This window comes from Psilocybe cubensis, chromosome 11 (genome assembly GCF_017499595.1).
Source record: "Psilocybe cubensis strain MGC-MH-2018 chromosome 11, whole genome shotgun sequence".
Classification (NCBI taxonomy): Eukaryota; Fungi; Basidiomycota; class Agaricomycetes; order Agaricales; family Agrocybaceae; genus Psilocybe; species Psilocybe cubensis.
The window spans coordinates 2066574-2092808 of record NC_063009.1 but is presented as its reverse complement, the minus strand read 5'-3'; the positions used below and the strand labels follow the sequence as shown (position 1 = coordinate 2092808).

General features: G+C 47.7%; 8 protein-coding genes across 8 annotated transcripts; 5 read left to right on the top strand and 3 right to left on the bottom strand.

Moving 5' to 3' along the window:
- Positions 1-619: 619 nt before the first annotated feature.
- Positions 620-1990, bottom strand: JR316_0011753 (uncharacterized protein; the record flags this gene model as incomplete). Its single annotated transcript, XM_047897398.1, is given in 5 exon segments — positions 620-873; positions 893-1412; positions 1472-1758; positions 1814-1878; positions 1938-1990. The coding sequence occupies 5 exon segments, from the start codon at positions 1988-1990 to the stop codon at positions 620-622; spliced, it is 1179 nt and encodes a 392-aa protein (XP_047743807.1).
- A 502-nt stretch (positions 1991-2492) lies between these two features.
- Positions 2493-7662, top strand: JR316_0011752 (Werner syndrome ATP-dependent helicase-like protein; the record flags this gene model as incomplete). Its single annotated transcript, XM_047897397.1, has 9 exons — positions 2493-2545; positions 2605-2669; positions 2725-3011; positions 3071-4300; positions 4359-4883; positions 4942-6504; positions 6561-7004; positions 7059-7463; positions 7498-7662. The coding sequence occupies 9 exons, from the start codon at positions 2493-2495 to the stop codon at positions 7660-7662; spliced, it is 4737 nt and encodes a 1578-aa protein (XP_047743806.1).
- Positions 7663-8078: 416 nt separating this feature from the next.
- JR316_0011751 (uncharacterized protein) lies at positions 8079-8853 on the bottom strand (the record flags this gene model as incomplete). Its single annotated transcript, XM_047897396.1, has 6 exons — positions 8079-8087; positions 8154-8279; positions 8334-8386; positions 8441-8578; positions 8636-8765; positions 8830-8853. The coding sequence occupies 6 exons, from the start codon at positions 8851-8853 to the stop codon at positions 8079-8081; spliced, it is 480 nt and encodes a 159-aa protein (XP_047743805.1).
- Positions 8854-9735: 882 nt separating this feature from the next.
- Positions 9736-10452, top strand: JR316_0011750 (ribosomal protein S14, S11; the record flags this gene model as incomplete). Its single annotated transcript, XM_047897395.1, has 4 exons — positions 9736-9738; positions 9865-10030; positions 10098-10354; positions 10426-10452. The coding sequence occupies 4 exons, from the start codon at positions 9736-9738 to the stop codon at positions 10450-10452; spliced, it is 453 nt and encodes a 150-aa protein (XP_047743804.1).
- Positions 10453-11146: 694 nt separating this feature from the next.
- JR316_0011749 (uncharacterized protein) lies at positions 11147-13649 on the top strand (the record flags this gene model as incomplete). The annotated part of the gene is made up of 7 exons (XM_047897394.1): positions 11147-11268; positions 11352-11395; positions 11458-12026; positions 12085-12095; positions 12151-12445; positions 12513-13099; positions 13274-13649. 7 exons carry the CDS (start codon positions 11147-11149, stop codon positions 13647-13649), a joined length of 2004 nt encoding a protein of 667 aa, XP_047743803.1.
- Positions 13650-14487: 838 nt separating this feature from the next.
- Positions 14488-17441, top strand: JR316_0011748 (uncharacterized protein; the record flags this gene model as incomplete). Its single annotated transcript, XM_047897393.1, has 3 exons — positions 14488-14646; positions 14736-14942; positions 15039-17441. 3 exons carry the CDS (start codon positions 14488-14490, stop codon positions 17439-17441), a joined length of 2769 nt encoding a protein of 922 aa, XP_047743802.1.
- Positions 17442-20580: 3139 nt separating this feature from the next.
- JR316_0011747 (Vesicle-associated membrane protein 713) lies at positions 20581-21257 on the top strand (the record flags this gene model as incomplete). Its single annotated transcript, XM_047897392.1, has 4 exons — positions 20581-20603; positions 20663-20702; positions 20770-21111; positions 21180-21257. The coding sequence occupies 4 exons, from the start codon at positions 20581-20583 to the stop codon at positions 21255-21257; spliced, it is 483 nt and encodes a 160-aa protein (XP_047743801.1).
- Positions 21258-23076: 1819 nt separating this feature from the next.
- Positions 23077-25587, bottom strand: JR316_0011746 (uncharacterized protein; the record flags this gene model as incomplete). Its single annotated transcript, XM_047897391.1, has 4 exons — positions 23077-24685; positions 24744-25093; positions 25148-25418; positions 25481-25587. The coding sequence occupies 4 exons, from the start codon at positions 25585-25587 to the stop codon at positions 23077-23079; spliced, it is 2337 nt and encodes a 778-aa protein (XP_047743800.1).
- Positions 25588-26235: the final 648 nt, after the last annotated feature.

The window sequence follows — 26235 nt, the reverse complement described above, 5'->3', positions numbered from 1 at the left end:
GGTATTGAGAATGTGACTTTGTTGCAACAAGGCTACATGACCGGATCTCGCCCCTTTCATTGGTGACCGTAAGCAATCCCGTAAATATTTCTTCGCCATTGACCTTGGCAATATGCTTTGTGATCTGATTACAAAAATAAAGTTAGTAAAGAGTTATAGTAGTGATAATAGACAACTACCACCTTGTGGCTATGATCGAGTGCACAAATTTCTGCACTAAGCATAGACATATGCTGGTTGAAATCATGGATATGCTCCATAATGAATCGGTCGTACATGTTCCGGATCCATTGTGCGCTTGGTGTAAATCCATGCCTGCCATGAGGACTGATATCATCAAAACGTGGAAATGACATATACTTTTCTTCCCGCCATTTGTCCAGTTTACGGCCAGCTAATTGGTTCAAATACTGAAGATGAAGCTCATCATACTTCAGCAAATGATGCACTCGAATTGTGTTCGATATTTGCTTTGCACCCAAACCGTTCTGGAACGACGACCTTACATACTGAAAAAGCCGTTTGGATATCGCACTACGATGACTAAGAATGGCGGGGAATTCAGCAGCCAAATCTTGTGGAAGTGCCGAGAGAATGCGGCTATCCCAGCTATTAAAGGTCACAGTGTGCTTTCCAGACTTTGGATGAGTGCAGACACTGCAACGATAGCGATATCCAATAAGATAGAATTCGGAATCAATATCAATGCATCGGCGAGGATATGATATATTTGCGTGACGTTGTAGTGTTGACTTGCAAATTGGACAGGGAATGCGTTTGAATAATGCTTGAGGGTCCCACAAATAAAAGCGGATATCCCACAGCTCATGGGGAGACGGTTTGTTGCGTTGAAGAATGAAATATATTGCTGGTCTAGGAAACCAAAATGAACAGTTTTTGGAATACAAGGGGGGAAGGCCATGCTTGTCTCGTTTTTCGGGCGCAGATTCCAAAACTTTGGCTTCGAAAGCCTCGAGAAGCCAAACAGGACGCGCATGACGGATGCGCCTACCTGTATTTTCTTGGTACTCACTGTCCTCAACATTCTCATCAACTGGATCCAGCTCATCACCCTTTTCATCCTGATTCTCCTCAAACCCAACATCTACACCAATTCCCTCGCCCGACATTCCAGTTTCTTCATCTTCGTCCTGGTCTTCATCGGCTAGTTCAACCGGTCTCTGGGGATCTTCATCCGGAATAATTTCAATTGTTGACAACGATGTGGGTTCGGAGACATTTGGTAGCACAGGATTTTGAGCGAAAAGAGGGTTGGGGAGTGTTTGGCGAGTTGATGGGTCCACCGATACGAGAGGTGATCCACCGGACAAATTTGGCATTGAATTTCCTCGATGAAGAGGAAAAGGAAGTCCCGATGGCGGGCGTGAAGGCTGAAAAGTGCCTGGAATGGTCTATGACAATGGTAAACCATGTTAGTTGTAAACAAGTAGATAAAATTAATAAGACTCACCACACGGCCGAATTCTATTGAAATCTGAGGCTTACTTTTCCGTGGCCGCCCAACAGCTTTCTTTACAACAGGTGTTTGTTGTGCTTTTGTGCCAGAACCTTTCGGCCTGCCTACGGGGCGGCGATGAGCAGAAGAATCTGTGTCTTCTCCCACTGCTCTGGATTTACTCTTGCTTCCCAGCGGTCGCCCACGCTTTCGAGGACGTGAAATCAAGTCCACGGGATATGGGGTAGCTGATCCGGACTCGTGGAAATGCGCAGGTGTCGTTACATTGAATAACGTATGAACTAAACAACCAAAATAAGCCGCCGAGACTTCAACATCAACAAGGGTTACACATACCTTCTTTTTCCCTCGGTTGACTGGGCATGGGAACGTCAAATGTACGTTCGGAGACATGCGACAATCTAAGAGACCTCAAGTCAGCATACTTTGTACAATGTGAGTGATGCAATTTGTGGCTCACAATGGGCCGCCTAGTCTCGTTGATTGCTGTGGATACGAAGATTCCAAATCCATTGTTGTTGGATGCCAATCCATGATAATTCACAGTACGTGAGGGGAGATGAGGGACAGCAAAAGGTAAACAGCGGTAAGAATACGGCGCAAGCAAGGTACAGAGGAGTGCTGAGACGGCCGCGCGACTCGAGTAGACGCAGACGCGACGTGAATGAGACGGGATGAGATATTTCCCAGTCATGTGAATAATTACATAATATTCTCAGCATCAGTATCCAGCATCAGCCACAGGCATGGATAGCGAGCCTAACAGTAGGCTCGCTATCCATGCCTGTGGCTGATGCTGGATACTGATGCTGAGAATATTATGTAATTATTCACATGACTGGGAAATATCTCATCCCGTCTCATTCACGTCGCGTCTGCGTCTACTCGAGTCGCGCGGCCGTCTCAGCACTCCTCTGTACCTTGCTTGCGCCGTATTCTTACCGCTGTTTACCTTTTGCTGTCCCTCATCTCCCCTCACGTACTGTGAATTATCATGGATTGGCATCCAACAACAATGGATTTGGAATCTTCGTATCCACAGCAATCAACGAGACTAGGCGGCCCATTGTGAGCCACAAATTGCATCACTCACATTGTACAAAGTATGCTGACTTGAGGTCTCTTAGATTGTCGCATGTCTCCGAACGTACATTTGACGTTCCCATGCCCAGTCAACCGAGGGAAAAAGAAGGTATGTGTAACCCTTGTTGATGTTGAAGTCTCGGCGGCTTATTTTGGTTGTTTAGTTCATACGTTATTCAATGTAACGACACCTGCGCATTTCCACGAGTCCGGATCAGCTACCCCATATCCCGTGGACTTGATTTCACGTCCTCGAAAGCGTGGGCGACCGCTGGGAAGCAAGAGTAAATCCAGAGCAGTGGGAGAAGACACAGATTCTTCTGCTCATCGCCGCCCCGTAGGCAGGCCGAAAGGTTCTGGCACAAAAGCACAACAAACACCTGTTGTAAAGAAAGCTGTTGGGCGGCCACGGAAAAGTAAGCCTCAGATTTCAATAGAATTCGGCCGTGTGGTGAGTCTTATTAATTTTATCTACTTGTTTACAACTAACATGGTTTACCATTGTCATAGACCATTCCAGGCACTTTTCAGCCTTCACGCCCGCCATCGGGACTTCCTTTTCCTCTTCATCGAGGAAATTCAATGCCAAATTTGTCCGGTGGATCACCTCTCGTATCGGTGGACCCATCAACTCGCCAAACACTCCCCAACCCTCTTTTCGCTCAAAATCCTGTGCTACCAAATGTCTCCGAACCCACATCGTTGTCAACAATTGAAATTATTCCGGATGAAGATCCCCAGAGACCGGTTGAACTAGCCGATGAAGACCAGGACGAAGATGAAGAAACTGGAATGTCGGGCGAGGGAATTGGTGTAGATGTTGGGTTTGAGGAGAATCAGGATGAAAAGGGTGATGAGCTGGATCCAGTTGATGAGAATGTTGAGGACAGTGAGTACCAAGAAAATACAGGTAGGCGCATCCGTCATGCGCGTCCTGTTTGGCTTCTCGAGGCTTTCGAAGCCAAAGTTTTGGAATCTGCGCCCGAAAAACGAGACAAGCATGGCCTTCCCCCCTTGTATTCCAAAAACTGTTCATTTTGGTTTCCTAGACCAGCAATATATTTCATTCTTCAACGCAACAAACCGTCTCCCCATGAGCTGTGGGATATCCGCTTTTATTTGTGGGACCCTCAAGCATTATTCAAACGCATTCCCTGTCCAATTTGCAAGTCAACACTACAACGTCACGCAAATATATCATATCCTCGCCGATGCATTGATATTGATTCCGAATTCTATCTTATTGGATATCGCTATCGTTGCAGTGTCTGCACTCATCCAAAGTCTGGAAAGCACACTGTGACCTTTAATAGCTGGGATAGCCGCATTCTCTCGGCACTTCCACAAGATTTGGCTGCTGAATTCCCCGCCATTCTTAGTCATCGTAGTGCGATATCCAAACGGCTTTTTCAGTATGTAAGGTCGTCGTTCCAGAACGGTTTGGGTGCAAAGCAAATATCGGACACAATTCGAGTGCATCATTTGCTGAAGTATGATGAGCTTCATCTTCAGTATTTGAACCAATTAGCTGGCCGTAAACTGGACAAATGGCGGGAAGAAAAGTATATGTCATTTCCACGTTTTGATGATATCAGTCCTCATGGCAGGCATGGATTTACACCAAGCGCACAATGGATCCGGAACATGTACGACCGATTCATTATGGAGCATATCCATGATTTCAACCAGCATATGTCTATGCTTAGTGCAGAAATTTGTGCACTCGATCATAGCCACAAGGTGGTAGTTGTCTATTATCACTACTATAACTCTTTACTAACTTTATTTTTGTAATCAGATCACAAAGCATATTGCCAAGGTCAATGGCGAAGAAATATTTACGGGATTGCTTACGGTCACCAATGAAAGGGGCGAGATCCGGTCATGTAGCCTTGTTGCAACAAAGTCACATTCTCAATACCAGCTCGCACTCAAGCAAATGCTTCACTCACTCAAGATGTATGGTCATTCCGAACCCAAGCTTGCATTTACAGATAACGTTGCCAGTGACAAGGCATTCCTTGAAGATGCCTGGCCGTCTCTTCGAGAGTCTGTGGTACCAGTTGAAAAGTATCCAGATCTTGAACCACTTGCCGTACCGACACCGCCTATTGCTATTTTTGTAAAAAGCACAGCGTCTGCCATAGACGCTGCCATGGCCTCTATTCTTGATGATCTTGATCCAAGTCATCCTGACAAAAAAATCGTGATAGGGTTTGATTCCGAGTGGAATGTTGAAGTATCATCTAATGGCCATATTCTGCATCGAGGACAAACAGCTATTATTCAAATAGCATATAAATCATCCATATACATTCTTCAGGTAATGTATAAGCTACTTAAACCAATGATTAAATGTAAACTAATAAAATTCTGATTAGATTGGTGATATGTTAGCAGGCGGTACACTTCCAAGTCAGCTTAGGATTTTATTGGAAAATCCAAATATTGTGAAAGCTGGACGGCTTGTTGAAGCCGATTTAAAGCATCTTCAAACTGCTTCCCAGTCACCCAAACCTTTTGTTGGCGCTCTTGACCTTGCCAAATATGCAAAAGACAAAATGGTAATATCTTCCGCACGATGCAGTTTGGCTGATCTATGTGCATTGGTTTTGGGAAAACGATTAAACAAAAACGTTCCCGAGCGCATTAGCAGTGCTTGGGAAAATGAAATCCTTACTCGCGATCAACTCGCCTATGCAGCCTGTGATGCATATGCTTGTATATGCATTTACAACAAACTTTCGACTCTTGAAACACCGCAAGTTCTTCCTTCTCAATTTAATGCAGGCATTCCTGTTCTCTTATTCAACACCGACAAGGCATCTGTGATTGCTCGAGGAAAAATTTCATCCCACAAAGATGATAGGCAACTCGATGGCATCAATATTACTACTACAAGAACTGCTGTCGACATTGAAGAAGTATTTGTCCCTGGTGCACTAATCAGCAGTCATCGGAACTGTTCACTTGCATCATTTGGGACACCACCATTTACTCTTGTCTGTTTACGAAGTCATTTAAAGACCTTTTCGCCAACATTTTGGACACATCATTCAAGTCAGTCGGACTCGTCTTCTAGAGCTCAAACAAGCCCTATGTCTCTAGATCAGTCATCCAATCAGGATCTATTGACTGCCAGCTTGGCAGAGTTGGATGATAACGACCTCTCACTTGATGCAACTTTTGATGATGATTCAATTCCTTCAATCGGAAATCTTGTTGTTGAAAATCATCGGCCTACTAGTGCACCTCCTATAACCACAGACCATCCTCGCAATATTGACCCAGAAAGTGCATCGTTAGGCCAACAAGTACTGGACCAGTATCCAAATACCTGGGACAGTACAATTCGGAGCCGGGTCCTCAAAGACGTTTTCCATGTTTTCAACATGTTTCATATCTCCTCAACACATGGTTTACGTGCAGAGTTTGCCCGACAGCTTCGGGATGCAATATTTATTCCTGACGGTGAAGACCGTGCCAAAATTAGTGCATGGGGCGCAATGCAAACACCACCATTGACTTTTGAGCAAATCCAAAAGCTTCGTCCACGCTGGTTATGGAAACGATGTAAACGAATCATTCCACCAGCTGACATACTGCATGGATTGCTAAAGAAGGTTTTTGAAACTTTTGGCCCCCTCAAAGATGCTACAACAGGTGCTCCTTTGTTTAACTTTAATGATTGGAAGACCTCGGGCCATATTCTTGATTTGACACGACGCGGTTTTATATCTGATCCACCCGGAATTCCTCTCTATGCGGCAATAGGGATTGATAGTGCAGCACCAAGTCTCACTATCTATCGATGTTTTCGTGGAACAAACATGACAGAGGGTGGAGTACATACTCATCTTAGATCACATCTTCCATCGTCGGGTGCATCAGTGCAACATGTTTACTCATGCCTTGCTGATTTCACTCTGCACCACAACCTTGTGGTAAGAAAGACCATATCTACTGTTACTTACTCTATCATATTAAACTGTTTTGTTAGGTTGGAACATTCAATAGCACTGGACAAAAGTATCGCAGCCATTTCTCAATCTGGTTAACCAACAGCATTCAGGAGCGATTGTCATTTCTTCACGATGTTCTAATAAATCCCGTGGAAATTACTGGATGGGTTAACGGAAACCTATACATTCCTACCACCGAAACGTTAGGCATTCTTCCGATTCCAACCAGCATTCGCATTGCAACTGGGATGTCTGAATTTATTCCTAGCATTGACAAAAAGCAACGTCATGCTTTTCTAGCTCAAATGCAACACACACGAAAGCCCATTCTTCCGATTCATAACGACATTGAAAAGCAGCTTTTCCGAGATCTTATGCAAGCCAATCCCGACTACAACTCTCTGACATCCGGCCCAATCTGGAAAAAGGCCGTGAAGGTCTGGAATCACTACGCTGATATCAATTCAGAGATATCATACAAGGTAAGCACAAAATAGCTTAAACATGACTAGTATCCTAATATTCATTTACTGCAGTTAATTGAACAATTAAAATCGTACTATGCACATTGGAAAACAAACCTCAATGTTAAAGAGTCTCTTTTTACAACATATGACATTCGGAAACCATTGGCAGCAATCCTTAGCAACCCATCTCGCTCAGTAACGGCACCCCGTGTACCAGAGAAAACTCTGAAACCACTGAGTGTCGATGACGGACTTCTTCCAACGTCCGTTTCTGTTGGAACCTTTAATACAAATCGTTCAGAGGTGCATGGTAACAACAAAGACACACCTGTACACGATGACCAACAGACACCGTTGCAAAGTGCAAATTCCGACCTTTTGCTGCCCCACTCAACAACTCGAAAAACCTTTACTACCGCGACAAATCTTGCAGTACACAATCGTGTAAATCGCGAAGCACTGTCTGAGAAACGTGTGCGTGAACAGATTCAACGATCGCACGCTTTAGATAAGGGAAAACGGCCTCGTACCTGTGCAAAATGCGGCTCCACACAATGTTCGGGTCGCCAACGGGTCAAGCATTGCCACAACCGTTGTCGTGATTGTGGAAATGTCAAATGCAAAGGTCGGTACACCAAGCGACCTGACAAGCCTTGTTATGTGGGATGGGTAGATGTTCCCGAGGAGCGATGGCCTAAACTGACCTAAATGCTCATGACATCTGGATTTCATTCATGTAATAGTAGAAACCATTGAAATTAGTACTACAACTTGCTATAAAATTAATAAATCACTTACTGTACTCCTTATTATTTGTCCGTAATCTAGAACAAGTTTCAGAAACCCTCAAACATTACCAGAGTTGATCCTCTAGCTACCGCGTCTTCGATCATCCTTCCCTTTTCGCCCAATTAGCACCCTCAACCCCTCACCTGCACAGCAGGCTATGTGTCCCTCATGAACACCACAAACATCAATCTGCCCATCCCAAGGAGCGCGTTTTACGCATCAGCATGCCCAAGTGTCCAGAATCACTTTTCGTGTGAGACGGCACTTACCACACCGGCCGTCAACGTGAGAATGATGCGGTCAGTGGGTCTGGATGCGAGGGTCCGTGTTTTTCTTGGTGAGCATTCTTCAAATGTGGTCAACACCATCACTAACCTTGACGCGCATCGTTTTCAAGGGACACACCATGCGAAAGTGCAGGAATGCTTTGTTCAAGGATGTGACTTCATGGGTGTTAATTTCGTGGCGGACACAATTGGATGTGCAGGGATGGATAGAAGACTTGGACGCATCAACACAGCGTGCCAGTAAAAAGACTTCGATGGGGTCACTAACCTTGAGAAGAAATCGTGGTGTTTTTGAATCGGGAAGCGCAGCGACGAGTTCATCTGCGAGACGAGCACGTCACTACGTGGAACACACGTACATGTGCAGAGACGTACGAGTTGGGTATGGTGAGATAGAGGCTGTCAACGACCCTAACCTTGACAACAGCCCCACACGCGGATCTGCGGGAAGGGATAGAGGACGCGTTGTCGCAGCGTGTTCAGGCTCATCGTGCCTAGCTGGCCATGAACGAGCTGGTTATGTTGGTGAGTATGGCACTAAAATTTAAAGAGGTTGTCGGGGTCACTCACCTTGAGAAGAAATCTCACCGGCATGGCGTTTTCGTAGCGGGAAGCACAGCGACGATGTTTTGTAAGATGAGCACGGCCAGTTTGGGAGGCGGGGTGTAGAGAGGCATTGAAACGTGTTCGATACGACTTGCTGGGTGTGTATGAGTGTGGTATGGTGAGTACAGCATCATATGGAGGCTGTCAGTGACACTAACCTTGCCAAGAACCCTCAACATCATCCGAGCACATCGTTTTCGAGGCACGAAGCGCGGTGGATAGCCTTGACGAGGACGGGAATGGGTGGTGAACGCGTCGGCAAAGCACGTTCAAGTCGTCAAGAGCCCCAACGTGACGCGAGCGCGTCGTCTTCGAAGTGGGAAGCGCGGTGTTTAGTTTTGACGAGCCTGGGAATGGATGGGGGACGCGGCTGATGAGCATGGGGATGGTGGATGCGTCGGCAACGCGTATTCAATTCGATTTTCTGGGTGTTGTTGCTGGTGTGGGTTGGGGAATCACGGCGGGAACGGCGGGTGGGCGTTGTTGGTGCCCTGCTGTGAATTGTTGCAGTTTCCAGCTAAGTCCTTTGCCTTGGCGTCGGAGATGTGCGCACCTTCATCTAACCGTTGCACAGTGCTATCTATGCGAGGTCAAATCGTAAGCGAGCATCAGATTCCATGAAATGTATTCGGGGCTCTTACCATGTTTGATTTATTTTTCGTGTATTTTTGTTCATCTAAGCGAGAATCAAGAGTTTAGCCGAGTTGAACCAAGCCGGCTAATCGTGAAGCAATGCGAACCACTGATATGTTAGATACTAACAGTGTAGTAACGATGTTAGTAGTATGAAATGAAGGGTGAATTCGTTCCCTCCCTTCCCTCCTTCTCTTTCCTTTTTTGTATTTTCTTTTTTTATTTTCTTTTTTAATTTTTAACCCACAAGCACCAGTATCGGGCCTAACAGTAGAGTTCAAGTTGGAAGATAGGGGTGCGGCCCGCACTGCCGGGGATCAGTGGTGTTTGTACATGTATAAATCGAAGGCTCCCATCACATTGAAGGTTTTGCTCATCGCAGAGCACGTCGTCTCCAGTCATCCTCAAGCTTCCTCCTCAAACTCGTCAAGATGGTACGTCAATCTCGTGTGTATCGTTGCAGAATGGTCCCTGGAGACGCAATGTCTTTTTTTCTGCGGCAAAATCTGTTCAGAAACGATGGATCGCGAAGCTGACTTGTGGATGATGATCTCTTGTAGCCCCCCAAAAAAGTCAAGGCCCCCGTCGAGAACACCGTCTCCCTCGGTCCCCAGGTCGCTGAGGGTGAAACCGTCTTCGGCGTTGCTCACATCTTCGCCTCGTTCAATGACACTTTCGTCCACATCACCGATTTGTCGGGCAAGGAGACCATCACCCGTGTTACCGGTGCGTCTACCTCGATGTATCAATTTCAGCGTGGTAGTTCTGATCATTTGGGAATTCTAAATTGCAGGCGGAATGAAGGTCAAGGCCGATCGTGACGAGTCCTCCCCCTACGCTGCCATGTTGGCTGCCCAGGACGCTGCTGCCCGCTGCCGCGAGGTTGGAATTAACGCCCTCCACATCAAGCTCCGCGCTACCGGTGGAACTGGCACAAAAACCCCTGGCCCTGGTGCCCAGAGCGCTCTCCGTGCTCTTGCTCGTGCTGGTATGGGTATTGGACGCATTGAGGATGTTACTCCCGTCCCCACCGATTCCACCAGACGCAAGGTGCGTTTTCCCATCTGCATTTTTATATTTCTCAATTTCTGACTTGCGATCTTATTTTTTCTATCTCACAGGGTGGTCGCCGTGGTCGCCGTCTCTGATTTCTGTCGTCGCTTTGCACTTTTGTCATCCTTCGTCGTTTACACATTTTGGTGATACAATCATATTTCGCAACCCTATCGTTTGTAAATGTGTTATGATGTTCAATTCAATTGTCGCCGCTCGACACGCATCAGGTTCATTCATGTGAACCTGACCCGTGGTCGTCCACCCCAAAATTGGCGTTCGAACTTATCCTTTCTGGTACTTGAGTTCGGTGTGAGATGTGTGATTCTTTTCTTTATGTATACGATCTCTTGCTATCATTTGTGATGTGTGCGTTGACCTGCCCAAGAGCCTGATATCACTGGTTGGACCCTGGAGGTTATCATACTTCAAATTAATCTCTTGTTTCACCAGTTTCTCATTAAGCACGCGTTAAAGAGGCCTGAGTCGAGAGGTTGCAGGGTTTGCGAATAATTGTTAATTTACGATTTTTTAGCGCTGATTCCAGTGTCGATGAAGAAGGGTCGGGTACAATTGATTACTCTTTGTGTAACCACCATGTTCGATCATGTACGACGGTCGTGTGATTTTGCATTCGATCTGCGCCCAACATGTTTGGTGTGGATCGTAGCCCTGGGTAACATGGAAATAATATGTTGCGACGCATTTTGCTCTCTCCCACAACCTATCGCTAAACTACCTGTCTGCTTTCTGGATACACAACTCACAAAACAAACCTAATACAACTGAATGGAACTCAAGCTCGTATATCGTGTCTTGCGCAAAATCTCGGATTGGACGGTCGCTGGGTACTATTCGGAGACATGTGTGGAAGGACAGGAGAATATCCCTGCTCATGGACCGCTTATTATGTACGTACTCACCGGCGCTTCCTTGGACGTCGTCTGGAGGTTTACCCAGACAAAGGCTAACTAGAACCCATTCGACTTTTCAGAGCGGCTACTCATCACAATGAGATGATAGACATTGCGACTTTGGGTACGTTCATTGCCTCGTGTGTAACAGATACCACAAGGGACTGAAAAATGGCTTGCGTGTAGCTGCGACGATGCCCCATCGACGGAGGGTGGCGTTCTGGGCCAAGTCGACGATGTTTGCGAATCCTGTCAGCGGTGCGATCCTTTCATCGTCAGGAGCCATCCCCGTGCGCAGGAATCCCAACAACGGCAGTAACGGGAACGGGAACGGCAACGGATCTGCAGCGAGTGGCTCGTCTGGGGCTAGTTCCGAGGCGGGATCTTCGACTGGTGCTGCGAATCAGGACAAGGCTGCAGAGCTCGCGCAGAGATCGGTGCTGTTCCGCGACACATCGAAGGCGCTAGCGGCGGACGGCGTGGTGGGTGTGTTCCCCGAGGGCACGAGTTATACACAGGCGAGCATCGTGCAGGTTATGCCGGGCGCTGCGTGGGCTGCGGTTGAGTTTGCAAGGTACATGCAGCGTGGAGAGGGTGGTACAGACGTTCAAGTTGGGAAAGGCATCCGGCTTGGGAAGGAGGACGGGGATGTAAAGGGGAAAGGCAAGGAGAAGGAGGTGGAGGAGGTGAAGACGGGTTTGAGGATTGTACCTGTTTCGGTGGTGTACACTGATAAATCCAAGTATCAGAGTCGGGTGAGTCAGTTTTCTGTTCTTTTCAATCGTTTACTGAAAGTTATTGATTTTTATGAAGATTGCAGTTAGGTACGATCCATCTTTCATTTCTGCAGATAATCTAGAACTTATTCTTGAATCAAAGATACGGCAAACCAATTTTAATGGACTCATACCTCGACGAGCTGCTTGAAGGTGACCCAGACGAGGCGTCGAGAGCTGTTGTAAAGAAGATTATGGGTCAGGTCGAGAAACAGCTAAGAGAGATGACCATCAACGCGCCTGATTGGTATGCAAATACTTACTTAAATATGGGTAACGATTTTGACCCTATGCTCGGACTTCAGGGATACTCTATGTGCTGTCTCGATGGCAAGGAGCATTTTATGGGAAGACGAAAGGAATGTGCCTCTAAATGCATGGGTGGAAGTTTCGCAAAGGTTCTCAGACTTCCTTTCGGTAGCCTATATCTCATATTGACACCTGCGTTCTATCAGACTTATCAAGATGTTCGATCTGCCCCCAGACTGCCCTCCGTCCGAGGTTGAATCTGTTCGGGAATTGAAGAAAGCTCTCACAAAATATTATGCTCTACTACACTACTCTGGTATCAAACACTCTATTTTATCCTCGCTACTTCCACTTTCATCCTCGTCGTCCCTGCTCGATGTGCCACCGCCACACGCTCTCCCACTACAAGGGATCCTTCTTCGACCTACATTATCCATCCTCAAGAGTCTACCTTTATCTCTTATCCGCCTGGTGCTTTTCATCCCGCCGCTTCTGTTGCACTTCCCAGGCTATATCACCGGTAAACTCTCCCAGCGCCTTGCAACGAAAGGCGAGGAGGAGTCTCCGGCGCAGTTCAAAGCCATTGGCGGGGGTGTAGGCATAGGCGCTAACATCGCACTGTCGCTAGGTGTGCTATGGAAACAGAATAAGTTGGGGACACTTAGTGCGTTGTTGGGACTCGGAGACTGGACACAGGATGATGGACGGATAGCATATCTAAAGCGTCTGCTGGGCGTTGTCGGTACGGTGTACTGCAGTGTGCTGGTGCTTGTTAGGTGGCATAAGCTTTTGGTTAATGGTGTGTACCTTTTTCATTCATCTTGCTTTCTTTGTTCTGGTATTGATTGGAATGCTTTTTTTTTGTTTAGCCAACTATAGACAGTGAGTAGTTTTATGCACTTCGAACAGCAGTCATCGTTCGAAGCAGGCTTTAAAATCATTTGGTGTAATAGAACTGACGTTCTTCTCGCTTTCAGGCTTCAACGAATAATGACCTTCTGCAAACTCGTCTCCGCGTTTGCGTTCTCTAGAGCCGCGGACACGCTCAGCGCAACGGCTCTCGAACCATACACCACACCGCCACTTCCAGCTGTAAACGTATTTATCAAGAGGATCAAGAAAGAAGGATTGACTTCGTCCTCTTCGTCCGATACTTCGTTGGTGGTCAATGGAGACAGCGAGGTCAGCACACAACGTAAACAGCCTGCACCTATCGCCGCGAGAAAGCTGGTAAGACATTTGTTGCATGCACGCACGGGCGCATGTGTGGCGTTGTCGTCTCATTTGAAGACGCTGGAGGATAAGACATTGTTGAAGTATTTGACCAGCAAGGGTGCGAAATTGAGTGTCTGAGGGCGCCTGCTTTTGCAAGTATTTATTTATTTTTTGTTATCTAACTGTCTATCCATCTATCCTGCTGTATTTAGTACTTAATCATATCTCTGGAGTAGAAACATTCAAGTTTATTGTTGTACTTTCAGCTGTTTGGGCGCGTTTCATCGAAAAAATAGCACGCCTTTGATTCTGAGCCGAGTGTATATCGGATTAGATTGCGCCGGAGGAACTGCGGCAGTGCATCTATACCGGCGCGCGGCCTAAAAGTGACTAGTGACTTGTTTTCCGAGTCGACAATGACACAACACAGCACTTTGTCCTCGAGGCAAAAGGCGGTCGCTTGATGTGTTCCCCCTTTCAGTGCACATCGTAGACGCCCAAGTGCACCATCTCCTTTTCTTGATCCATCCAATTGCTGTTCCCATCTTGTTGCTATCCCCGTCACTACCCCCGGAAGTCGTTATCAAGAGTCTACACAGACGTTGGTGGACTGATATTATCTTTTGGATTGGACTGGAGCCTGCATGCTCGTCCTACACTCGTCGAGCCGCTGCGATGTCTGTCTCTCGGAGTACTCATGGGAATCGACTGGCAAACGACCTCACGCCATTGCGTGTGGCCATATCTTCTGTCGCGAGTGAGTGTTGTTTTGGGGCACAACAATGGCAATATCCGAGTCATTGTTGCCGCGTACTAGTTATGCAGAAGCGCCGCCCTGTACCCCCAAAATTATATTCATGACGAGCGCTAACGTTTACCCCTTGCATTTTCATTCATGTTATAATTGAATAGTTGTTTATACGCGAACAGCCCGCCTCTGTGCCCGCTCTGTCGCAAGTTATACCAGCCAAACAAAATGAAGAAGTTACATGTCGACAGGCCAGAGAATATCGACGATCATAAGGAGATCGATCTGCTGCAGAGGCTTGCAATATCTTGGGAGACGGCGCCGGAGCAGCTGGAGGAGGTGACGACGGAAGTCGACGTGTGGCTCCGCGATCGCGCGGACGATGCTGTGAGTTTCGATATCTTTTGCTTCTTGGAGTTGTTTCACTGGCGGTAATGAGCTCACTTATGTTTGGTGTTCTATTGGGTGGTTTATAGTGCATTGCTCTGAGGAAAGCACGGGCGGCGTTGGCGAAGACTCAGAAACTGGAGCAGTCAGAGGCTTCATTGCAAAATACCGTTGCCCATATGCAGGAGCGAATGCAAATACTGCACGATACGCTGATAAAAGAACGGACTCTGGCAATTGTCCAAACTGAAGGTTACAAGACGATGATAGACGGTCTGACCAAGTTCGTTTCTTGCGTTTGATCTACTGTTTCAATTATGATCTTTTGCTGACTATTGGTATTTCACTACAGAGATGTGCGTTATACAATAAATTTTCCAATGCTTCCATAGCTAATTCAAGTGTGCATCCAGGTTGTTGCATTAAAAGTACAACTCGAAGGTGCACAAGCTTTAACCCATCGATATACCCACAATCCATTACCTCGACCTCCTGAGCCCATTCCCACCGACCAGGTTCCCACTTTCGAGCAGGCCGTCTCTGAATCTGGCATGGGCATGCGAGTCATCGAGCTCCCTTCATCACCGCGCCGATACCCCGAGCCAATCGCTTCTCCACATAGATACCCATATGAAATGGACAGCAAGAGCCATAGAAAAGGCAAGTCAAGATCGAAGCATTACGATGAGGCCAGTTACCGGTCTTCGCCTTCAATACAACAGCAACAGCAACAGCAACAGACTGTACATAATCCTCAAAATGGGTCTTCATCATATGTGCCCGCATACCTATCATCATCGAGAGCGTCGACCCTGCAATCGCGGCTGGATAACACTGCCCAGCCTTTGGATCAGTTCTCGCTGATGGGCATGTACCTCAAAGAGTTTTCAGCCGGCTTCGTCAACGGACAGCAAGTGGCCGCTCGTAGTAGGACATCAACAGCGGCCTCACCGCAAGAATACCCAGGTAGAAGCTATACTGCTCTTCCGGCTGAGGCTGGTCCGAGCCGACATTCATCAGTGCAGCCTACAGCTGCTTACGAGTCGAGTAGACACGGCTCGGCGAATTCTATGTACCAGCATCGCCATCACCAATCTTCGGATTTGGAGTACAGCAGACGGTCAGAGACGACGCGTCCGTATAGGCAAGAGGCCCCGCCGTCTATTATCTCGTCATCGACGTCGTCTTTGCATCATGATCGCTCGCGTTCGCGGTCACCTCATCACCAATCCCGCCCGCGCTCGCGAACGGGTACGGGCGCCAGTGCTTCCGCTGCCATGTCGCCAGCACCTCCTGTAGGTCAGGTCCAACCGCTGACAATCGTACCACCGCCAGCGTCGATGTACTCGACACCACCTCCCGACCCACCTGTGCGAACCCCCTCACGACGGGAATCCCGAGAGTCAGCCGGTCCAGCGTCGCCCGTCCTCCTTCTGTCCCCAACTGTACCTCAGTCTCAGCTACAGGTGACTCAGGCGGAAACGCAGCAGCGTGCCCCCTCCATCGTGTCAGTGCGCACGCACCGCACTGTGCTGAGCAGCGACACCTGGGGCACCGCGCCGCTCTCAAACCTCGAGTCAGGCAGTCTCATCTCGGGTCTGCGAGCGTTCGCGGCTGGGGCCGAGCCTGTCATGCTTGGAGGGCAGGAAGCGCCGGTATTTGGCGAACTGGGTTCGGACGGCGCGAGCGTGCGCACGCGCGCGTCGTTCAGCGAGCCCAGCGGAGGTCCTGGTGCGGGTGCAGGCGATACGGCGGGTCTGGGGCTGGAGATGTCCCCGCCCCGCGAGATCGTCACGATGGTTGGCGTGTTGCCGCCGGAGGAGGATCCGGCGGTCGCGTCGTATACGAACAGCAGCAGTAGGCTCACTGCTGCGAACGATGCAGCATATAGGTCACCGACGGCTGTTGACCCGCGTGCGCAGTATGGATGGGGCATGCAGCAGAACAGCGATAGTGTAATTCGCAGTGGAAGTGGAAGGAGTAGGAACGGCTTTGGATCTGCATCTGGATACCAGACTGATTCAGGAGATCGGTCTTCTTACAGACACCAACGGCAACATGAACAGTCGGCATCAGGCCAATGGAATATTTCCAGCAGTCGTCGTGATGATAGACCATCTTCGGGTACATACAGGTCGCCGACATCTGCAGACCATTACCGCGACCATCGGGGCGAGCTGTTGTATCCCCGCGAACGCGAAAGAGAGCGTGAGCGTGAGCGTGAGCGTAGTAGCCATGCACCTGCCGCTTCCTCTGCCTACTCATCCAGGAATGATGATGACCGAAGACATTCGAGCTCGCATTCGCATTCACACTCACGTTCGCAGTCCTACTACCGCCACGATGACAGCCGCTCAATTTCCTCGAGTGACCGTTACAGCCGCAGCTCGGGCGCAAGTCGCGCGCCACCTATACATACGCGAGGCCACCATCTTCCGCTCCCTGAGGAGTCGCCGTTCCCTTTGACTGTAGAATCTACGGACGACGACGATGATGAGGAGGAGGAAGACGAGGAACAAGAGGAAGACGAGGAAGGAGAGCTTGGTCGTCGCCACGCCGCGCTGGATCGCCAGCAACAACATCGCACAAATAGACACAGGAGTCACAGGGATAGTAGGGGCAGTGGATCAAGGAGTGGGCGGGGTTCTGCACCTGCGATTGATGCTTCTAGTGGAACTGTGGAATCTGAGTCGTTTGGAAATGCACTTGGTCTGCAGTTGACGGCGGGCTCTGCGCCCCTCAGCGCGCCCAGTCCAAACGTTGCATCCCTGCGATCGTGGAACCGCGAGCATTAGTGGATTAGGAGTATGACGCGTGGAATAGCTTGAGTCACGTTGTCCTGCATCACATTGACACGACTTCGACTACGGTGAACAGGTTGCGAATTTAGTTGGCAGTTTCGCTCTCAACTCCAAAATACCGAATTTCCCTTGCTATCGGGTGGATGTATGGATGATAAAAAGATCCATTGTATTTATATTGGAAAGAAGGATTCCGGAAACAGAGTTTGGGACCATTCCAAGGACGGAAGGAAGGCAGGATAAGGCGAGGATAAGGATCCTTTTCACTGACTTACATGTGTACTAAGTATGACCTCATAACGTTTTCTCGATTTCTCTCTCTTATCATCTCAAGCTCTCTTATCATTAGCTCTCGTCACCATGTATTGCACCCATAGTCGCATAGATGTACATCACACACATACATTTGTACACGTCTTTTTTTCAGTCCCCCAATGGCTTCTCTCCAGTGTGTGAGAACAATTTACTCTTTCTTCGCCTCCTTTTATTCTTTATTTCTTTGTACCATAATATATTGTATATCATTTGAAGTTTATCTTTTCTTCCCATTGATGCGAGGTGTGATATGTCATCATGACATGCTTTGTTAGCTCATCCTTTTTTCACTCTTTGGTTGCTTCGCTTCTCGCGTTTGTTGGCTGTCTTTCACCTGGTTTCTATTTTGTTATGTGCTATTGGATAATCCTCTTTCTTCAAAACATTCCCATCTTACATTTTCCAGTTTTCCCTGTCAGAAGAGGAGAAGCTTTCATGCTGCGTTCATCATGATCATGTCAGCATTGAGCCGAATCAACCCAATCCAGACTAAAGAAAACCACGAGCCACGACAATCCAAATGAAAGGAAAGGAACAAGAGAGACCTCCCAGAACCAGAACGAACGTCCAGAGAACAAAGATGTAGATCTTGGAAGATGAATGATATGCCTGTAAAAGCCACCCAACGTGTGCAGTCACCAGTGCAACGGCGTTCTATATTCCGCCATACGATTCAAAGAAAGCTCGAGAACCTTGATTCGTTTCGATGATCATGAAATGAGTGTTCATTGGTGAACTATGTACCTTTTTGTGCAATTGACTTTATCAATTATGGCACTTGTGAAAATCTGTTATCGATCAAGCATCGAGTGTCCACCTGCGGTATAAGTAAATTCGGCATTCAACTTCTCTTGAGTTTCAAACACGGTAGATATAGCTTGGGCTCCATGTCGTACAGAAGTATTTTTTACCTGTACACGTCAAAGACACACTTTTTATTTAGATTTAAGTACATACGAAAGAAGAAACGGATTTGAACGAGGGTGCGATCCGTTCTGGCGGGTTGTGTGTACATCGCGATGATTTGATTTGAGTGCCAGATTGAACATGAAAACATCAGAGAGTCGTGTAATGTCGTATAGTTTCTATTCCGAAGGTGGTGAAAATTTTTTCATTTCATGTTGTATGATCAAGCTTAAACGGCCTTCGGTCATAGCGCGATGATCAGTTCATTAATGAAAGTCATAGAACATTGAACGAACGATGGGATATGTTTAGGCGATCTCTGGATTTATTTTGAAGCCGACAGTTTGGAGCATGGAAGAAGAATGCCGCCAAAACTTGTCAATATGTCGGATCACCTTTCTACAGTTTTAGTCAAACGTTCGCAAAAAGGCTGTTCGATTATGTTTGCATTAGCGCGTGGTCATAAAGCAGCGGCATTTTTCACTGGTGCGATAGCGCAATTCAACTGCCTTAAATGACGGGCGATAAGGGACTCGTGAGGAAAGTGGAAGGGGTCTTGGAATTGACAATCACGGACGTGGTCACGATCTGGGACCGCAGTCTCGATAGGGACCTTCTCGAATCTTTGCCCTTTCCGAGGCAAGACCACGTAGGAGCATCGATTGGGGCTCGTTCCACGCGATGGGCGCGGATGAAGACGTCGGGGGCTTGAACCTCCTTGGTTGCTCAAATCCCTGCCTCGAGGCTCGGATGAGCATCGGCGTGATGACGGCAGAAATAGCAAGCGCCCACAAAACACCGGAATGCGATACGAGTTGGTGCAGACAAACAAACGAGCATAGCGTGTTTGTCGCATGCTCTATGATGATCACCTGGTGTAAATGATAACTCTATCGGAAACTGTGCTGTCAGTCACAAAGTCTAGTTATGGCCAATGGATATAGTGAGGTGAAGGAGCAGTACATACATTGTAAACTTCATTCAATCATGACAGTGGCGATTGGGCGGTTTCTGAGAGAGTGGTGTTCCTCCTCTTCAATGGACGTAAGGTGTATGATTGAGTTCATACAACCTCTTCGCGTGAATGTTATTCAGTAATGTGCCCAAGAGGAGCGCGACGAATTGAAAGGATTACAATTTGCTCAAATCGAGGTCTTATGGTCTAACAAGCAGAATTGAGATGCATCCTCGTAGTAGGGGTAGAGGGTATTAGTTGTAGTTGGTCAAACAAAATTTGAACCATTTGGGAGAATGTTGAAATTGGGAACCAGATGTGTTCTTATGAACGAAAGACCTTGTTCTCTATAGAACAAATTTCATCTGATTAGAGATGTTCAATACATACGCATTGAGAACAGTTGGAACGTACATGTTCGTGATATTGTTGGTCGTTCGACATGGTCCAAGATCAAGGAGTGACTTGCCGGAGTGACGACGGCTGGAGGTTGACACAGCGTGGGAACTTGAGAGTGGGGTTAACAACACTGCTGCCTTGCTCTTCTCCATATCAACACCTCCTCCCAGAAGCCATCCCAGATCTGCCAAATGTCGCTGGTGAGCACTACAAGTTTAAAACGATCTACCGGTGTGACTTATTGGGGCATAGATTCATGCTTTGGTAGCCAAAGGTCAAACTATCCTTGCCGAACACCAGGCAGGGAAGAGGGATTTCTCTCAGGGTATTTCATTCATTCAATGGTTGCACTGTCATGCTTTTTGCTAATATGACGTGTACTTAGCCACGCAAACAATCTTATCAAAGATTCCTCCTAACAATAGGTAGGGAAATATTGCACCGGAACACAAAAAATAAAAACAAGCTTTGAATCCTCGTTCGAACAGCAAATTGACCTTGGTATGGGAGCAATTCTTGTTCCATTACATCTCGGAAGGTGGATACACCTATCTTGTGATGGCAGATGACTCCGCTGGACGGTGCGTAGTTGCATTGACGCAATATCTTCTCGCATTTGCTTATCCGTGTTTGCTTCTAGGAGAATGCCATTTGCTTTCCTAACTGATCTCCAACGGAAGGTAAGAATCCGATCTTCTCAACTATTCTAAATGTAAGGAAGTCTCACGTTGTATTCACTCTTGACAGTTCATCTCTGCACCCTCATCGTCATCTATAGATGAAGTCCCAGCATATGGCTTGCAAGGCAGTTTCGGTCCCACAATCGCCTCCCTGATGAACACTTACAACACCGATCCACCTGTGGATGAGCTTACGCGAGCTCATACAGAACTTAACCAAGTGAAAGACATCATGGTGCAGAACGTGGAGCAGATACTCAGTCGAGGCGAGCGGATTGAATTGCTCGTTGACAAGACGGATGTCATGGCTGGTCAAGCTACAGCCTTTCGACGAGGTGCTAGAACCGTCCGACGGCAAATGTGGTGGAAGAACAAGAAAATACTTGCACTGTGTGTGCTTGTGGGCTTGGTGGGTCCTCCCTTTCTCCTTGCGTCGAACTCCACAGCGCCTATTAAGCTTACGATTCCTTTTGAAAGTTCCTGTTCTGGGTTCTTTTGGCCCAGGTGTGCGGTGCAGGGCTCAATCAATGCGGTTCTTCTCCCTCGAAGACATAGATTCCTTCCATCACGGTATTTTTTCCCTGATGTTGCTTTTCTCTCATTTCGTTCGTATATCTCGTTATTTATGTTGCCCCTTTTATTCCCACCATTTTGCTACTTCATCATGGACTGACTGCAGTTAATATATACGATAATCGCTAGCGTAGAAAACACGTACACCATTTCTGTAATTCACCAACCGCAGCATACCTATGTATGTACTCCGATTCTTTGAATACGTGAATCCATTCCAGGACACATACCCAGCCCACCAAGGACATCAAAGGCCATAGAAGTGCAACAAATGCTGTAGAACAAAGGATTGCTTGGGCACAAGATCACTGGTATATAGACGCAGAAGATCCGGCTTATCGTACTGTCATTTCAAGGTTCTGTTTGTGTGGTGCAGGTTCAACTGTCCAACCGAATCCGGCGGCTCGTACACACGCTTCCCAATATATTCTCTGAAGGAAAAAAGGATGAACCTCGGTTTCGATACCTTCGTGTCTTCACTCAATGTCACATTTTCAGTTTTATGGCTTCTCCGGGAAAGTTATGGTTCCGTGCCAGTGGCTGGCCCCAATTTTTCGTAAAGATAGCCAAAGCTCGGAACGTCCCATTTTCACTGCTGGCTTCCAAGTTCTCGATTCCACCAGTGGATGGCCTGGAATGAAGGCATCCCGGGGCCTGGCATATGTAAATTTGGCAGGTTCGCGAACGAACAAACATTTGTTCTCGAAATACGCTGTCATTTCCTGAAGAAGCCATTTTGCGTTAGTCAAAATGAGGGTGTAAGTAGTCCGTTGAATGCGCCACTATCTGCGAATATCATCAGAAGAATTCTTCCCAATGGATGGCGTTGCCTTGAGAATACCAAACTCGTCTGCATCAGGCGTCCAGGGGACCTACACTTCAAGCTCAGTGAAATACAAAAAGAAATTTGATGTTTTTATTGTGCCCCTTTGTCAGTGGATGCCGACGAACTTGTTCGAACAGGACAGGTTTAACCAGCTGACCATGGACCCAGAAATTGCCACAAGTGAATCATGAATTCGGGATGATGCCATAGTCTGATCATCATAACGATACCACCACCAATGACCTCTATCATCGGCCACCTAAGATGGGACTCTGATAACGCACTATTTCAATGCAATATATATTAATGCCCTGGCATGGGCAAATCATGGCAAAGAAATACCCGCAATTCAATTGTTTGTTTCTTTTTAATGCTCCGAGTTCCGCTGCAGAGGAATCCCCATTGGTCTAAGGAATGACCTACTCTGGTATCAGTAAATGTAAGTTTAGAGGACATGGAACATAAAGTAGACATTCAACTCTATTCACTTCTCCGAATCAAATGCTCGACCCTGAGCGGTTGCATTATTTCCTGCATTTACGGACTTTGGCCAACTTGAGTTACGAAACAATGCGGGGATTTGGTATTCAATTGACGCTCTTTTGAGAAATAGACGCAAGGCTCGCAAACCACATGGACTGATATATGTCAGGATGATATAGAGTAGCCTATGATAAATCTTGTGCTACAGTGTAACTTTCTAGTAGTCATGCTCCAAACTCCATGCTTTGTTTGATTGATTGATTGTAATGCATTCGTACAACAATGTAGTACAAGACACATATAACACAAGTACATACAGAAGAAGGTACACAATAACGAAAGCCACACAAGCCCAAACCAGCATTCAAGTAAAGGTGGTGTTTGAATTGTCCACAGAGAGAAAGAGAGAGAAAGAAGACTGAAAAATAAAATAAAATAAGATGAACAATTGAATGACAACGGTTTGAGATTTGATTGTCTGTGGGCTAAATGCTATGAGAATATACCCTGGTCATAGCTTCGCGAGTAAGAATTCGAAGCTGGCAGACCATTCGACTGCAGACTTCGATTATTCGACGACGACGAAGAATAGTACTGTTGTTGCTGTTCTTTCCTAGCAGAAGCAGCGGCAGCAGCAGCTGATGAAGCTGAATACAGTTTTTGTGGTGGTGGTGGCTCCTGTTCTGCTCTGTGTCGCTCAGCCCTCTCCTCTTCCTCAGCTATCCTCCTCGCCCTCCTCTCCGCTTCAAGCTTCTGTGCCTGCGCGCTGGCCGTGGACATCTTCTGAGTGTTTGGAGAGGTAGAGGGCATGGGTGTATATGACGATGAGGACTGGTAATGCGACGCGAGGAGGTGGCTGAATTGGTCGCTGGTCGAAGATTGTGCCTTGGCGTAGGTGTTCTGATTAGACATCTTCGAGTATGAACTAGTCGAGGCAGACGAATCCGTACGTAAAGGTGGCGATGGACGTTGTTCACGCTGAACCGCAGCCTCACGAACCGCAGTACTGCTACTGCTACTGCTACTGCTGCTACCAATGCCCTTGCTGATGCTGAAAGAAGGAGGGAAATGTCTTCCAGAGTTTAGAGCCGGCATGGACGCCGAGATAGAACTGGTACTGTAACTAGAACTGTGCGTGTCGGTCAAAATGCTCTGCAGACGCGCGAGGCTGGACACGTTGTCCTGCTGCGCGGGAGCTGCACGCTGCTCAGCAGTGGAACGCGACTGGTATGCATTCGGCTGTGGCGTGGTCGTTAGCGAGGGAGATGGAAAACGTGAAGTATGCTGCTGTTCCTCCTCTTGCACACGATGAGAAGGCGATGATGAGGATGATGGCGTCGAGGAGGTAACGCTCTCCGTGCGTTGGTTCCGACTGTATGGTATGGGCTGGCCTCGGCTGGCTTGATAGTAGTTGTAGGTAGGGTGCAGGTGATGATCAGAGAATTGGTGTTGCCTCGTCCTGTTCGCATCTTCTGGGGGCGAGGTTGGAGGTGTGGAATTCACAATACTTTCGGCGGGGCTATGGCTCCGTGATACGTGTTCGATGGGGTTGGAACTCGATCTGGCACGACCTTGGTATTCCGAAATGGGTGCTGTCCGCGACAACCCCGAAGGTTCGTAGCTTGGCCTGAGGGCTGACCGTAGTGGCTGCGCCATCTCAGCTGAGGGAGGTAACTGGGTACGGAATTCTCGTTCATTCGGGTGGTCGCTGTCGGGTGTAGACAGCCCATCTTCCTCTTCCTCTTCTTCCTCTTCGTCATCTTCTTCGTTGTCCTCGTCCAGCTCCGGAAGTGGAACGTCAGATAGGGCTGTAGTGAGTTCTGGCAAAGGAGATATTAGGTATGGTGTTTTGGGATCCTGCATCGCAACGCCTTGGAGTGCTCTTCGGTCCAAAAGAGGGTTGACGAGGTCAGACGAGGAGTTAGAATAAACATAATTGCTCGATTTGTATGTCTCGCTGTATTGACCAGCGTTGACGGTTCTCTGAGAAAGCTGATTTCTGAGTTCTTCATATTGCGTAGAAAGGCGGTTGCTCTGTGGTAAGTATATGTTGATGAGATTAAATTCAGTCTGAATGGCAAGAAAGCAGACACGAACCATCCTGTGTTCATTCTGGTAAGTAAACTTAAGTTACAAAATGGAAACGAAGATCAACTCACCTAACCAATCCAAGGTATGCATCTCTGGCTGCTGCTGCATCGGCGCGAATGCGCTCAATGTGCCTTCTCAGGCTTTCTTCGACGGCATCTGCGGTGTCGCGTTCCATCGTCCGGGTAGACTGACATTCATCCAGCTCTTTCTGCAGTCTCGTCTGCTCACTCTCCAAGTTCGCAACCTCCTGCGACAAATTCTCATTTTCAGCCCGCAATTTCTCAATTTCCGCACGGCACTCCTCTAGCTGCTTCACCTCCTTCTTCAAAGCATGTACCTCCTTGGTTTGGGTGCGGAACGCCGACTTGGTGTCGCAGAGAAATGATATCATTCTATAAGCGATTCTAAGGTCTTTATGCTGCGTGGAAAGTGTCAATTCAGGCACCCCTTTAATGAACAATGGAAAACTCACGAGGTTACGGGGTTGTGTATGCAGGAAAGCCTTGGCGTCCATGATCAATTGGCGGAGGTCTTGTTCAGAGATACCCTCGTCTGCAATGGCGCTAATTGCCCGGTGGAGCCTGGCGGCCAGTGCCAAATCCTCTGGTGGACAACCCGCCTTCTGCTGCTCCGAAGCCAGGCTATCAGCGTCTATGTGAAGTTTCGCGCAGTAGCGGAAGTCATAGGTAGTCCGGCACATGGGACACGTATTGTTTTGTGCAGCCCGAAATTGGAGGACACACCTGTAGACGCCAGACGTGAATGAGCGGCTTGATAAGAGACATGAATGTAGATTCACACTCACTGGTTACAGAAGACATGCCCGCATGTTATTGAAGTGGGTGCTTTCAGGTTGGTGTCGAAAGATTCGAAGCACACATCACAGCTGGAGCTTGGGCCAACACTGAGCATTGTAGTCGATCAACGATATTGAAAGAGGAGACGATTTACGAGAAGTAGAGTATATAGTAGAGGTAGAGAAGATGTGTATAGCCCTAGCTAGAAAGCGTAGCGCTGGTGGATGGGGCGGCAAACGGGTGGCGGAGTGCTACGCGTGCGAGATTAGAGGGAGGACGATTGTCCAAACATTCGGGCAAAACATCAAGGGCTTAGAAGATATAAGTAACGGATAGACACGAGGCACACCCCACGGTAAGCGAACGGGTAGTACTTACTCGGAGAGCAGGGCAGGTCAACTCTTCGTCCAAATTAAGCCTGTGTGCCCGGCCGGAAGGGATAGCCTTCTGCATCACAGAAACTGTAATTACCAGGACATTTAATTCAACCCGGTTGGGAAAACCGAAAATCATCAGCCAAGCCGCCCGCTTTGGAGTGCGTGTGGCCGTTGTGTGTGCAGCTATAACGTGTGTATGTCATGGAACTTGACCGAGATAAGGTTAGACAGGCCCCCGTAAAGAGTGATCTCTCCCTTGAGAAGACGATCCGAACTGGATCGAACCGCTTCACTCCGTGTCGTTGTGTACACACCGATTCGCCCGTCCTGTCGACTGGAGGGAATTTGAAGAGGCTAAAAGGACCACATAAGGAAAACATATGGAC